Here is a 12981-nt window from a genome sequence, read left to right as displayed (position 1 = left end):
TTTATTGATGGATCCTGTGCTAGATCTACGACTGATGAAATGTTAGGAAAACAGTGGGATCGTTGTAATTCTATTGTTCTTACATGGATTTTGAATTCTGTGTCTGAAGAATTATATTTGGGTCATGTTTATTCTAAACTTGCCTCTGTGGTGTGGAAAGAACTAAAAGAAACCTATGATAAGGTTGATGGGTCGGTGGTCTTTAATTTGTATCAAAAAATTAATTCCTTTTCTCAAAATGGCATGCCTGTCTCTGAGTATTATCATAAACTTAACTGTATGTGGAAACAATTAGATCAAATTCTATCTCTACCTACGTGTACTTGTGATGCATCCAAACAATTTAATGATTTCAACCACTTGATTAAATTGATGCAGTTCTTAATGGGTCTTGACAATGTTTACCAGTCTGTAAGAACTTCTCTCTTAACTAGGGAAGTTCTTCCTACTGTAAAGGAAGCCTTCTCTGTTGTTTCAAGAGAAGAATCTCACAGAAATTCAAACAACTTTTCTGAAAAAATCTCTAATAATCCTGTTGGCTTTGCTGTTAAAACCAGTCAATCTTTTGATTCAAAAAAGAAAAATGTTAGACCCCCTAATCCAAATCTTAAATGCTCGCACTGTAACAAGATTGGACACACTGTTGAAAGATGTTATGAACTGGTTGGTTACCCCTCTTGGATGAAATCTAAAACAAGTGGTAATAAGGGAGGCAGGGTTAGTAATAATGTGGTTGTTGATACGCCTGAAACTGCTTCATCGTCTACTGTGAATGGTTTAACAAATGAACAGATTGCGCAATTGCTTACCCTGTTGAATAATAAGCCCAGAAGTGAAACTCAAGGCAGTAACTTTGCTGGTAGGTCTAATTATGTTTGTCTTAACAGTTATACTAATGGTTTTAAACCTACGTCTGACTTTAAACCTGCTTATTGTTTTTCTAACTTCGGAAATAATGGGAAAAAGGCGGGGTGGATAATTGATTCAGGGGCAAATCAACACATGATTACGGATGATACCAATCTTATAAACCAAATGGATGTTACAGAATATAACATCAAAGTCAAACATCCCAATGGGATAAGTGCTTTAGTAACTAAGATTGGTGATGTTAAACTAAGTGATAAGGTCATCCTATATGATGTGTTTGTTATTCCCGATTATTGTGTCAATCTTGTTTCTGTTCATAAACTTGCCAAAGATTGCAATCTAACTGTTTCCTTTGATAAAAATAATTGTTATATTCAGGACTCTCAAACAAAGAAAGTCCTGGTGACTGGTAATCAGCTTGATGGTCTGTACTTTTGTGGTAGTATTTCTATGTCTAACAAGGTGTGTAATGCTAGTCTTGATAAAAATCTGTGGCATGCTAGATTAGGACACCCAGCCGAACCTGTGTTGCGTGTTGTTAAGATCTAAGGCTGTCATGATTGTGTTTGTTTGCTTAAAATGAATAATCAGAACATATGAAATGATATAAGTGCAGCGGAAATGAGTAGCAAACTTTGTAAACACAACCAAAGGGAAAATAGTTTTTCATAAACAAATGATTCTCATTAGTCGAAAGATTCAAATCAAAAGATTACATACATGTTTACATACTAAACTCCCCCTCAGCCTGATACTCCCTGGTTGATCGTACAAGATGAAAGGAGATGAGCAAAAAGCTTTAAGCTCAAATAGAACAGTACATGTACTGTTCTATTTATAGTGCAGATCAAACCACTAAGAATCAAAGCTGACGTCACCATGAAAGTGACATCTAACCTCCTAACAAACTCTAACCTCTGATCTATACAGACACTGCTTGTGTTAACTACTGCTAATACATTCTATTACAAAACAGACTTTAGAACAGCTGCTGCAACCTTCTACTGCTGTGAACCCAGCAGCACTTGTCCGGATCAGCAGTGCTTGACTCAAGATAGTAGATTGAATCAGCAGGACTTCAGTCTTCCATCAGATCTTTAGTTGAGCAGCAGTTGTGGGTCAGCAGTTAGCAAGATCAGCAGATAGGACGTCATCAGTTGTTGTAATCACTTTCAAGGGGAGAGATTTGTATATAAACATCTGCTTATTCTGGATCCACTGCTCTGATCCAGTTTTGGCTTTAATTATCTGTTCCTCTGATAGGGTTCAATCCCAACAATCTCCCCCTGGAACAGATAATGCCAAAACTCTTCATTATTGTGGATATTTTATTGCCTCATTAACAGCTCCCTTATCTGTCCTTTAAATTGTAATTCAAAGTCAAGGGCATCTGTATCTTCATCATCCCTGCTAAGTGGAAGATCAAGGAGATCCTGCAAATCTTCAAGACTCAGGCCAAGAGCTTGTTCCCTTGATATTTTCTTCACTTCTCCACCAGACCTGAGCAAGGTCAATACGCAGGTCTGTTTGTCAGTTTCCCACTTTTGTATTTTTGAGCCTGGTGGGTTTCTTGGGAGATGTTTATTAGCAGAAGTATTTGGTGAGGCTGGCCTGTTCATCACTGGCTGAGCAGTGGTAGCAGAGTTTTCCAGTTCAAGTTCTTCTTTTAACTTTCTTAACAAGCCTTCTTTTACAACAGCATTTCCAGTAAGAATTTCTTGAACTGTTTCAACTCCTAACTGGCTTTGTTTCCTTCTTTTGTAAAAGGCAGTACCAGTTGGAGCAGTGGCTTTCCTGATTTGCAGCTTTGTTGGCCTTTTTGAAACCTCTGCTTCAGGATAGTCAGGTTTTTGAGGAATTTTTGGATCTGTCTTTCTTAATTCCTCCAACCTTTTGTAGGTGGACCTGACCACATCTTCTTTCCATCTAGCAATTTGTCTTTTGGTACCAAATTCAGCAGCAACCAGTTCTTCTTTCATTCTCTTCAGTTCCACCAGTTCTTCTTACATTCTCTCTGAACTTTGCCCAATCAAGAGGAGTTTGAGTGACTTTCCTTTTTATCATGTCTTGAATTCTTGCTGCTTCAATTTCAAGCTCAGGAACAGTCCACTCTTTGTACATGTGTCTCTCTCCTTTGTATCTTTTGTGAAACATAATGCTTTCAATGTAGTCTTTCTTCAAAGTTTCAGCTGCTCTTTCTGAAATTTGTTGACTGACATTCTTTGCAAAACGTTCTAGGGAACTGACTTGTGTGAGCAGATATTGGTAGTATCTTGAAACTTCTTTGTCAGATTTCCCTTGTGTGTTTCTTTTCGAGATATCCTCTGCTTGCTTGGCCTTTATCTTCAAATATTCATTAATATTTTTGGGTCAGGGATATCCTTTGACTGATGGCAAGCTCCTTTTGGCAGGGTCATCCTCAGTATAAAAAGATTTTATTTCTTCTCTAACAGCTTCCAGTTCAAGAGGAAATTGAACACCTACAGGAGGTAAGGGCTTGTGCATTGGAACTGAAGAAAGAGGAACAGGTTTTGGTATTTTGACAAGAGCTAAAGGTTTTGAAGATGTTTGGGATGGTGAAGTGACATCATCTTTAGGGATTAGCCTTCTCCTTTTTATTTGAGGTGGGACTGATGATGTTTTGGATGGAAAGGTGGTTGTAGTGGCAGTGATTTGTGATAGACTAACAGTTGTTGAAACAACTGGTGTCCCAACCACTGTTGTCTTTACAGCAGATGTTTTAACAACTGCTGTCTTCTGCCTTTTGGCAGGAGGGGATTTTGATTTTGGTGGTGATGGTGGTAAGGCAGTAGATGTAGTGTGTGTTGAGGTGGTGTGTGTTGGAGTGGGAGCAGATTTTGAAACTACTGAAGTACCAACAACGGCGGATACAATAGGAGTTACAACAGCTGTTTTAGGTGGTGGTTTTTGAACAGACTTTGAACGTCTGACTGGAATGGATTTGGGTAGCCTTACTCTTCTTGTAGGCTTCTTCTTTTCATCAATAAGATTTTCATCATCTCTTGACCCTGAAGTACCCTGATCCGGATAATCCACCCTGGCTTTCTTTTTGGCCTCTCTATCCCTTTTTACACATGCAAGTGCTTCTGCAAGTGCATTTGTGGTCACATCAATTTTCTTACTCCCATCTGGCAAAGGAATCTGTTTGGTCATATTTGAATTTTCTGGTGCAATGTAGAGACCATCCTTTATTCCCTTTCTTCTCCACTCCTGAATTTTCTCCCCCTTTTTGGCATTATCTTCGGGGAGTTGATCAATGAAGAAAACTGGTGGAGGACCAGTGCCAGTGGTGTGCAGGATCTGAGTTTTGAGAGCCTTTAGATCAGGCTGAGTGTCCTTGAACCTTGACTCCATTGCATTTCTCAGCTGTTGAACATGTTTTTCATGTTGCTGATCTGCTATTTGTGCTTGATGATGGAGAAAAGGTTGAAAGAGATTCCAGAGCTCATTTGTAGCAGGTGCCTGTTGTAGAGCAGATGCTTGAGGTGGAACAGCAGTGGATTGTACCTTTTGTACTTGTAACAACTGTTGGAGCATATCTTTGAGCTCTGCAACAGAGTTATCAAGTTTTTCAACACGAGCCGTCAATTTCTGGTACTTTAAATCATCACCCAAATTAATGGGATCATCTGATTTCCCACTAACAGTGGTTTTATCAGTGGTAGAGGTAGGGAGTTTACTCCAAACATTAACCACTAATGCCCCTTTTTCTTGGTACTGGGGTCTTCTTCCTTCAACACTTGACAACCTTTTGATGTTGCCAGTAGGATAAATAAATCCACTGGTGGTTGGCAGAGGTGCTATATAAGGAATTGCCTCCAAGGAAGTCTTATTGATGTAACCACTATCCAACTGTAAACCAGTGGGTTCAACAGTTGTAGTGGCTGCTTCACTTGGATTACCACAAAGAGTTACTTGTAACTCTATGGGAGTAACCTCCTCAGGTTGTGTTGGTGGGTTAGCAATGAATGATACAGCAGGCTCAGTCATTTGTTGAGGCATATTCTCATTGACAGGTGATTGAGAAGGACTGGGTAATGCCTGGTTCAAATCAATTGCATCCAACAGTAGTTGTGTTTTTTGGTGGAATTGTGGATGTGATGGTGGGTGTAGAAAGCGGATTTGCTCCTGGCATTGAGCTGTGGATGATGGAAACGAGTGTATCCAGAGCATCATAATGTGGTGGCCCTTTGTGTACAACCTGTTCTTTTTGTGAAGAAGCAGGAGGAGTTATGGTTATAGGTTGAGATATTTGTACCAACTGCTGTGAGGAAGCAGCAGTAGTGGTTTCTTGTGACATTTGTGTTGTCACATGCATTAACTCTGGTATATCATCCTCCAGAGTTGCCGTTTTGATTGGTTTGGGGGTTTTTGATTTTTCTTTTTGTATGGCCTTTTGGGATTTGTAGGTGTGGGTTTCAAAACAGTTGGTCTGCTGCTTTGATCACCTAGAGCAGTAGGCTCAGCAGCAGATACCTGAGGAGCAGTGGTAGCTGCTAAATTCTACTCAGGCACCCCTGCTTGTGTTTTGCAAGGTGCTAACATTCGTGAAAAAGTTTCAGATGTTAGGCAATTTATTACAGTTATTTCACCTTGGTTTATTAAAGCTAAATCATCCTTACTGAATTTCTTTTCAAAATAGTAACTTAAAAACCTTGGAAATAGTAAGAATGATTTGGTTTCAACATTATTAACCAAATCTTTAAAGATTTCCCGAGAATAGTTAAAATTTTCTTCTTGAAGAATTGCATATCCCAGATTTTGAATCTTTATAGGGATCTCATTAAAAGAAGTGGTTTTGTTTGAAACACATAGTAGGAGGGTATGAAATAGGAATCTGGTTGCAGGAGGAAAATAACCTTTTTCTAAGGTAAGTTTCTTCATCATTGTGGCTTCATACCCTCTTTCAAGTCAATGTGCAACTCGTTTTTAGTGAAGGAAGTTTTACCTGCCTGATCATCGAGTTGAAAGACTTCGGAGATGGATTGTGGTGTAATTTGGACATCTTTACCCTTTATAGAAGATTTAATGGTGGTTGCAATGTCCCCTTGTTTTTCAAGGGTTGCATTCTTCCAAAACTCCCTTTGGGTTGCCAAATAGATTGGTGCATCGGCGAGGAACAAAGTTTTGTACTTTGATTTTGCCATGATGGTAATAATGGAATCGAAAACATTGGTGGTTCCTCGTTTTGTGAGAAGACCCAGGAGATTGTGAGATGATTTGAATGGAATGGAATTTCAGTGGAGATTGCCTTTTTAGAGGCTGTTTTCGACGATGATTTTGATTTGGGTTTTGCAGATGGCTTCGATTTTGTCATTTTTGAAACGAATGATCGAAGGAATTTGTGAGAGATGAGAGGAAAAACTGCTTTGAGAAGAGAATTTTTTAAGAATTCAATTCGACAGTAAAACCCTGTTTTGGTGGTGAGTGGGGGATTTTATAGGAAAGAGAGTGAATGCTGACGTGGCAGCCGTTACAAAAGGTCTGACAGCTGTGTACTGCCCACGTGACAAACATCTGATGGAATGGTAAATAATGGAGGACAGTTGTTTTGACAACTACTGACGGATCAAGCATCAGCAGTTACAACGGTAATAAAATGAAACAGTGGATGTATCAGTGGATGGAACAATGATTTTAAACATCAGTGTTTTTGAAGAAACAGAGGTTGACACTTAGCAGTTGACAGACTTTAGAGAGCAGAGGTTGAGGCACAACAACATTTTTTTAGATACAATAGTGGATTGAAAACAAATGAGGATCATATGTTTAACAACTGTTTGTGCAGCAGTGTTTTGACTTTTGACAAATAATTTTAGCATCTGTTTGTTCAGATGTAGAAAATGATTTGTTCTTGTGAAAGCACAATATCTTGTCTATCATCTGTTGAGTACCAGAAATGCTATTCTTAACAAAACACATTTTAGATGTATAATATCAAGATTTAATTGTCAGCAGTTATCTTCAGAAATTTTGTTCAAGGTTTTGCCATCTGTCTATTATTTCAGACAGTGGTTTAGCATCCCAGATGATGAGGACTTTTTCTACTAGAACAACACATTTTGCGTCTAATTATTTGAACTAGAACATGAGTGTCTCAGTAGTTCAGAATTAATTTGCAATCAATTTTTGACCTGTTACTACCAAACTTGAGCTTAACATGACCTTGATATGTGTGTCATTTCCTTTTGACCAGTTTTAGGGATAGTAATTACACACAAAAACAAGATAATTACATCCTGACCAGAAGTGAACTTTTACTATCAAAAAAATGAGTAAAAGGACAAAATATATTTTATAAAAAATAAAATGTATCTGGTTTTATTTAAGAGGAAAACACCTTAAAAAAAATTAAAGGATGTTTTGAAGATAATCAAAAAGGATCCGACAGTTTTTCAAGTAAATTCATGATCATATTATTCTCAAGTTATTTTGACCACTGTTTGGGTCATTTTCATGTCAATTGATTGTAAATTCCTTTTAAGCACAATCACTGGAGATGCCATTGTTACCAGAACAATTTCTGTATTGATGAATGCACACAGTTGCATGATATCCACTGATGATTTAACTTTTAACCTCAAAAGTGTTTTATGCTTATACTCTTTTCTTTTGATTTCAAAAGTTTTGAGATAGCCACACTTTGAGATTTGTTCATTTTCCTTTTCCCTTTCTACCCTTTTTATACATATGTTCAGAAATACTCACTAGGAGATTATATTTTGAACATTCTTTGTCCATGATCACTTTGAAGCAATGTTTTGAGAGATCTGACCATATTTGAGCGTGTTTTATTATAGATCTCACATTACTTATGATTAGGACTGTTTTGACACCTTATTTTCTCAATGTGTTTTGGACAAAGTTGATTTGGTCCTTTTGAAGGTTCTCAACCTGCCCTTGAGCACATGAGAGATTTTGGACTAAAGTTTTATTTCCCTCTTTCTATGTCAGCAGTATACTAGTGTTTTTAGATGAACACAAGTTTTGCTGATCTGAGGTACATACTTTAGTGTTTATTGAAGACATCACAAATATCGAAACAAACAATTGAAATCAATTTTAAAAACATCGAACGATCCCATAATTTGTCAGATATTCTACAGATCTGAAAACTATGAGTGACATATGCATGATAACACTTGTTGTGTGAGATTTGTGTGTCATATGACATCTTGGTTGATTTTACAGAGTATCTGACTAACCATTTTGATCATGATTCACTCGTTACTCTGTTTTTCAACTGAATACAACCAACCTTAGTATCAATGAATTTTGAGCCGAACTGTTATGTCAAATTGATTGTTAGATCGAATTTGACTGTCCAAGCTCTCATACCAATTGTTAAGATCTGAGGCTGTCATGATTGTGTTTGTTTGCTTAAAATGAATAATCAGAACATATGAAATGATATAAGTGCAGCGGAAATGAGTAGCAAACTTTGTAAACACAACCAAAGGGAAAATAGTTTTTCATAAACAAATGATTCTCATTAGTCGAAAGATTCAAATCAAAAGATTACATACATGTTTACATACTAAACTCCCCCTCAGCCTGATACTCCCTGGTTGATCGTACAAGATGAAAGGAGATGGGCAAAAAGCTCTAAGCTCAAATAGAACAGTACAGGTACTGCTCTATTTATAGTGCAGATCAAACCACTAAGAATCAAAGCTGACGTCACCATGAAAGTGACATCTAACCTCCTAACAAACTCTAACCTCTGATCTATACAGACACTGCTTGTGTTAACTACTGCTAATACATTCTATTACAAAACAGACTTTAGAACAGCTGCTGCAACCTTCTACTGCTGTGAACCCAGCAGCACTTGTCCGGATCAGCAGTGCTTGACTCAAGACAGTAGATTGAATCAGCAGGACTTCAGTCTTCCATCAGATCTTTAGTTGAGCAGCAGTTGTGGGTCAGCAGTTACCAAGATCAGCAGATAGGAGGTCATCAGTTGTTGTAATCACTTTCAAGGGGAGAGATTTGTATATAAACATCTGCTTATTCTGGATCCACTGCTCTGATTCAGTTTTGGCTTTAATTATCTGTTCCTCTGATAAGGTTCAATCCCAACACGTGTTTTAAAAGGCAAACTTGATATTAAAAAGGATACTAAAATTGAACCTTGTGAAACATGTCATAGGGCAAAACAACATAGGGAACCGTTTCCTTTAAGTGACCATAAGACTAAGTCTTTAGGAGATCTTGTACATCTTGATGTATGGGGTCCATATAGGGTTCAAAGTAGGGATGGCTCTAGATATTTCCTAACAGTGGTTGATGATTACATACGAGCTGTTTGGGTCTACCTTATGAAAAATAAAGATGAAGTGCTTTACAACATAAAAGGATTCTTCAACATGCTTAAAACCCAATTCAGTAAACACATTAAAATGTTCAGAAGTGATAATGGTACTGAGTTTATAAACAAATAAATGAAAGATTTTTGTTACAATAATGGTATTATTCATCAAACCTCGTGTGTTCATACTCCACAACAAAATGGAATAGTTGAAAGGAAACATAGGCACCTTTTAAATGTTGCTAGAGCATTATTGTTTCAAGCTGGTTTTCCTCTTAAATTCTGGTCTGAATGTATCCTAACTGCCACCTATTTGATTAACAGGACTCCATCTTCTGTCTTAAATGGTAGGTCTCCTTATGAACTTGTATTTGGCTTTGCTCCTGTGCTGAGTCAGCTGAGGATTGTTGGGTGTCTTTGTTTTAGCACTGTTTTAAATAATTCTGACAAGTTTAATAGTCATGCTGAAAAATGTGTTCTAGTTGGATATTCTAATGAGAAAAAAGGGTATAAATTATGGAGTCTAGATCAAAGAGTTATGTTTTACTCTAGGGATGTCAGATTTTATGAATCTGTTTTCCCGTTTAAAGAAAAGAAAACTACCTTTGGTCCAGATCCTGAAGTTAATACCTTGAATTTTTTTGACTTATTTGATCAAAATGACACCCAAAACTCTAAAGCTGACTCTACTCCCTATGATGATAACACAAGCATGAATCCTGCAGTCTTTAATCACTCTCAGCAACCTGTTAATAACTCTGACAATACTTTAGGAAGGGCTCACATACAGCAACCAAGTGATGTTGAGTTAGAAACTGGTAGGGTTGAGACTGATTTAGACGTTGAGGAAAACATAAGCAATTCTGAGGGAGATAATATAGGGCATCCTAGCACTGTTTTAAGGAAATCTTTTAGGAATGTAAAATTTCCATCCAAACTTGATGACTTTGTTATTGATGGTAAAGTTAAATATGGTCTTGAAAAAGTGTTGAATTATGCTAATCTCGATTCTGAAAGTATGTGCTTTGCCTCTATGCTTAATAAGAGTTGTGAACCAAAAAACTATTTTGAAGCTAAATCTGATAACAATTGGGTTAGTGCCATGAATGATGAATTAGAAGCCTTACACATGAATGATACTTGGGAAATAGTCGATTTGCCTCCTAATAGGAAAGCTATAGGATGTAAATGGATTTACAAAATCAAATATAAAGCCTCAGGCGAAATAGAAAGGTACAAGGCTAGACTTGTTGCCAAAGGTTTTAGTCAAAAGGAGGGTATAGATTTTTTTGAAACCTTTTCACCAGTTGTGAAAATGGTTACTGTTAGATGTGTTCTAACTATTGCTATTAACAATGGTTGGGATGTACATCAACTTGACGCGAATAATGCCTTTTTATATGGTAATTTAAATGAAGAAGTCTATATGACCCTTCCTGATGGTTATAATCCCAACCATGTTAATAAAGTTTGTAAGCTAAAATAGTCCCTTTATGGTCTTAAACAAGCTCCTCGGATGTGGAATGAGAAGCTTGTTGATGTCTTGCTTGAACTTGGGTTTGAGCAAAGTAAGTGCGACCACTCCATGTTTGTCAAAAAAGTAAATTTGTGTTCATTGTGTTACTTGTTTATGTGGATGATATAGTCATAACTAGTAGCTGTTCGTATGAGATTTCTAGAATTAAATCCCTTCTTAAATTTAAGTTTTTGATTAAGGATTTGGGAATGTTAAAGTATTTCCTTGGGATTGAGGTTTTAAAAACCAAAGATGGCTTATGTTTATCACAAAGGAAATATTGTCTTGACTTGCTTGCTGAATTTGGTCTGACTGGATGTAAACCAGTTAACACTCCAATTGAGCCTAATCATATTTTAACCCACTTGTGTGAAAAAAATAATCAAACTTTACCTGACATATCTGTTTATCAAAAATTAGTGGGAAAACTAATATATCTTTCTCATACTAGACCTGATATTGCCTATTCAGTTCAATATCTAAGTCAATATATGCACAGTCCCACCAATGCCCATTTCAAAATCGCTTTAAGGCTTTTAAGATATCTCAAGGGTTCTCCCGGGAAAGGCATACTGTTTAAGAAAGGGGATTCCTTAGATCTTAAAGCCTTTGTTGATTCTGACTGGGGCAAATGTGTTAACTCTAGGAAATCTATCACTGGTTTCTGTATATTCTTAGGAAACTCTCTTATTTCATGGAAAAGCAAAAAACAGTCTACCATTTCTAGATCTTCTGCTGAGGCAGAATATCGTGCCATGTGTGCTGCGACATGTGAAATCATTTGGCTTCTTAACATTTTAAATGAACTTAAAATTGATGTTAAACTACCTGTTTCGCTTTTTTGTGACAATACAGCAGCTATTTCAATAGCTGCTAATCCTGTTTTTCACGATCGAACAAAACATTTTGAAATTGATCTCTTCTTTTTAAGAGAAAAAATTTCCAAAGGTGTCATTAAGACCGTTGGTGTCTCGTCTGAAGATCAAACTGCAGATGGCTTTACGAAAGGGTTGCATGTTCAAGCTCATGATAAGGTTTGTGAAAAACTTGGTTTATTTAACTGTTTCGCATATTGAATTGAGGGGGGGTGTTGAATTATATATTTGGTCTATATTACCAATTCAATATGTTTCCATTTGTTTTAACCTTTTCCTTTTGTATTTCATCTATCCGTTGCTGCTGCTGCTGCTTATGGTCTTGTTGGGCTGTCTTTGGGCCTCTTCTATTCGTGTAGGGCTACAACCCTTTTTCCTTTAAATAAAGAAGGCGCTGGCCTTGGGGAGACACACACAAAAAACAACGATAACAGCAGCTATCATTACATCGACAATATTGGTCAACCCCATCCATCGCTGCAATCTTTCTGGTTCGTCATCCGGCTGAAGTGTAGGGTTTCATCCCTTTTGTTCGAGAGCTGAGAGACTGTTCCTTGTTCTTTGTTTACAGCAGAATTCTTTATACTTCTGCATATTCTAAACTTTGTAACCATATCAGCAATTTGTGCAGTTTTGATTATTTATCACGGCAATCTTTGCCGACTGCAATCTTATAACATCAGTTCTATTGTGATATCGTGTTCTTAACATTATCCTTAAAAATCTCCAAGGTATTGTTCAAATTGTTGAAATTTGCAGAAAGTGGAGTTGGGTTGTTGCTGGTTTTTTAATGACAAAATCAACTAGCAGAGTAAACAACAGAATGGCGGAAGAGAATTTGGTTAGGGTTCACCAACTGGAAGTTTTCTCTTCTTTATTTCACGTTCCTGATTCCGTCAAACTGTTTTTCACTGATGACAGGATGATGAGCTACGAAGGTCATTTCAAGCCGATTTTGCACGTTCAGGGGAGGAGCTTCAGTGCTTCACGACGGCGTTTCATTAGGTTTTCCGTCAATCACGCCGTCGACGATGGGGCGTCATTGTGGGATTATATAAATGTGTTCGCTGAGATTTGTAAAGGAGCCAATTTTTTATTGAAACAACCGTGTTTTGTTCGTGATTTCGGCGGCACGTTTGAGAGTTCCCACCGGTGGACCAAAAGTGACGTTTGACGAACACGTGCCGTTGTGTGGGAGGTCTTTTAGTATCAGCAGCGATGATGATAAATTGTTATTTGGTGGTGAATTCAGTGACGTCGTTAAGCTCATCGGTAATCAAATGAACGACGAGACGATGGATTTAAGCTCATCAGTAAGCAAATGAACGTAAAGGGACAGGGTGTTCTTGATTTGGTGTACAGGAAGAAATGGAGAGAGACTGAGAAGA

At 37.4% G+C, this 12981-nt stretch overlaps 1 protein-coding gene across 1 annotated transcript; it reads left to right on the top strand.

The window, feature by feature from the left end:
• The first annotated feature begins 10718 nt into the window (after positions 1-10718).
• On the top strand, positions 10719-12598 carry LOC110888997 (uncharacterized mitochondrial protein AtMg00810-like). Its single transcript, XM_022136489.1, has 4 exons — positions 10719-10770; positions 10848-11036; positions 11139-11752; positions 12515-12598. The coding sequence occupies exons 1-4, from the start codon at positions 10719-10721 to the stop codon at positions 12596-12598; spliced, it is 939 nt and encodes a 312-aa protein (XP_021992181.1).
• Positions 12599-12981: the final 383 nt, after the last annotated feature.

This window comes from Helianthus annuus, unplaced genomic scaffold, assembly GCF_002127325.2.
Source record: "Helianthus annuus cultivar XRQ/B unplaced genomic scaffold, HanXRQr2.0-SUNRISE HanXRQChr00c001, whole genome shotgun sequence".
Lineage (NCBI taxonomy): Eukaryota > Viridiplantae > Streptophyta > Magnoliopsida > Asterales > Asteraceae > Helianthus > Helianthus annuus.
Note: the sequence above shows the minus strand (reverse complement) of the source record. Positions and strands in the feature narration are given on the sequence as shown.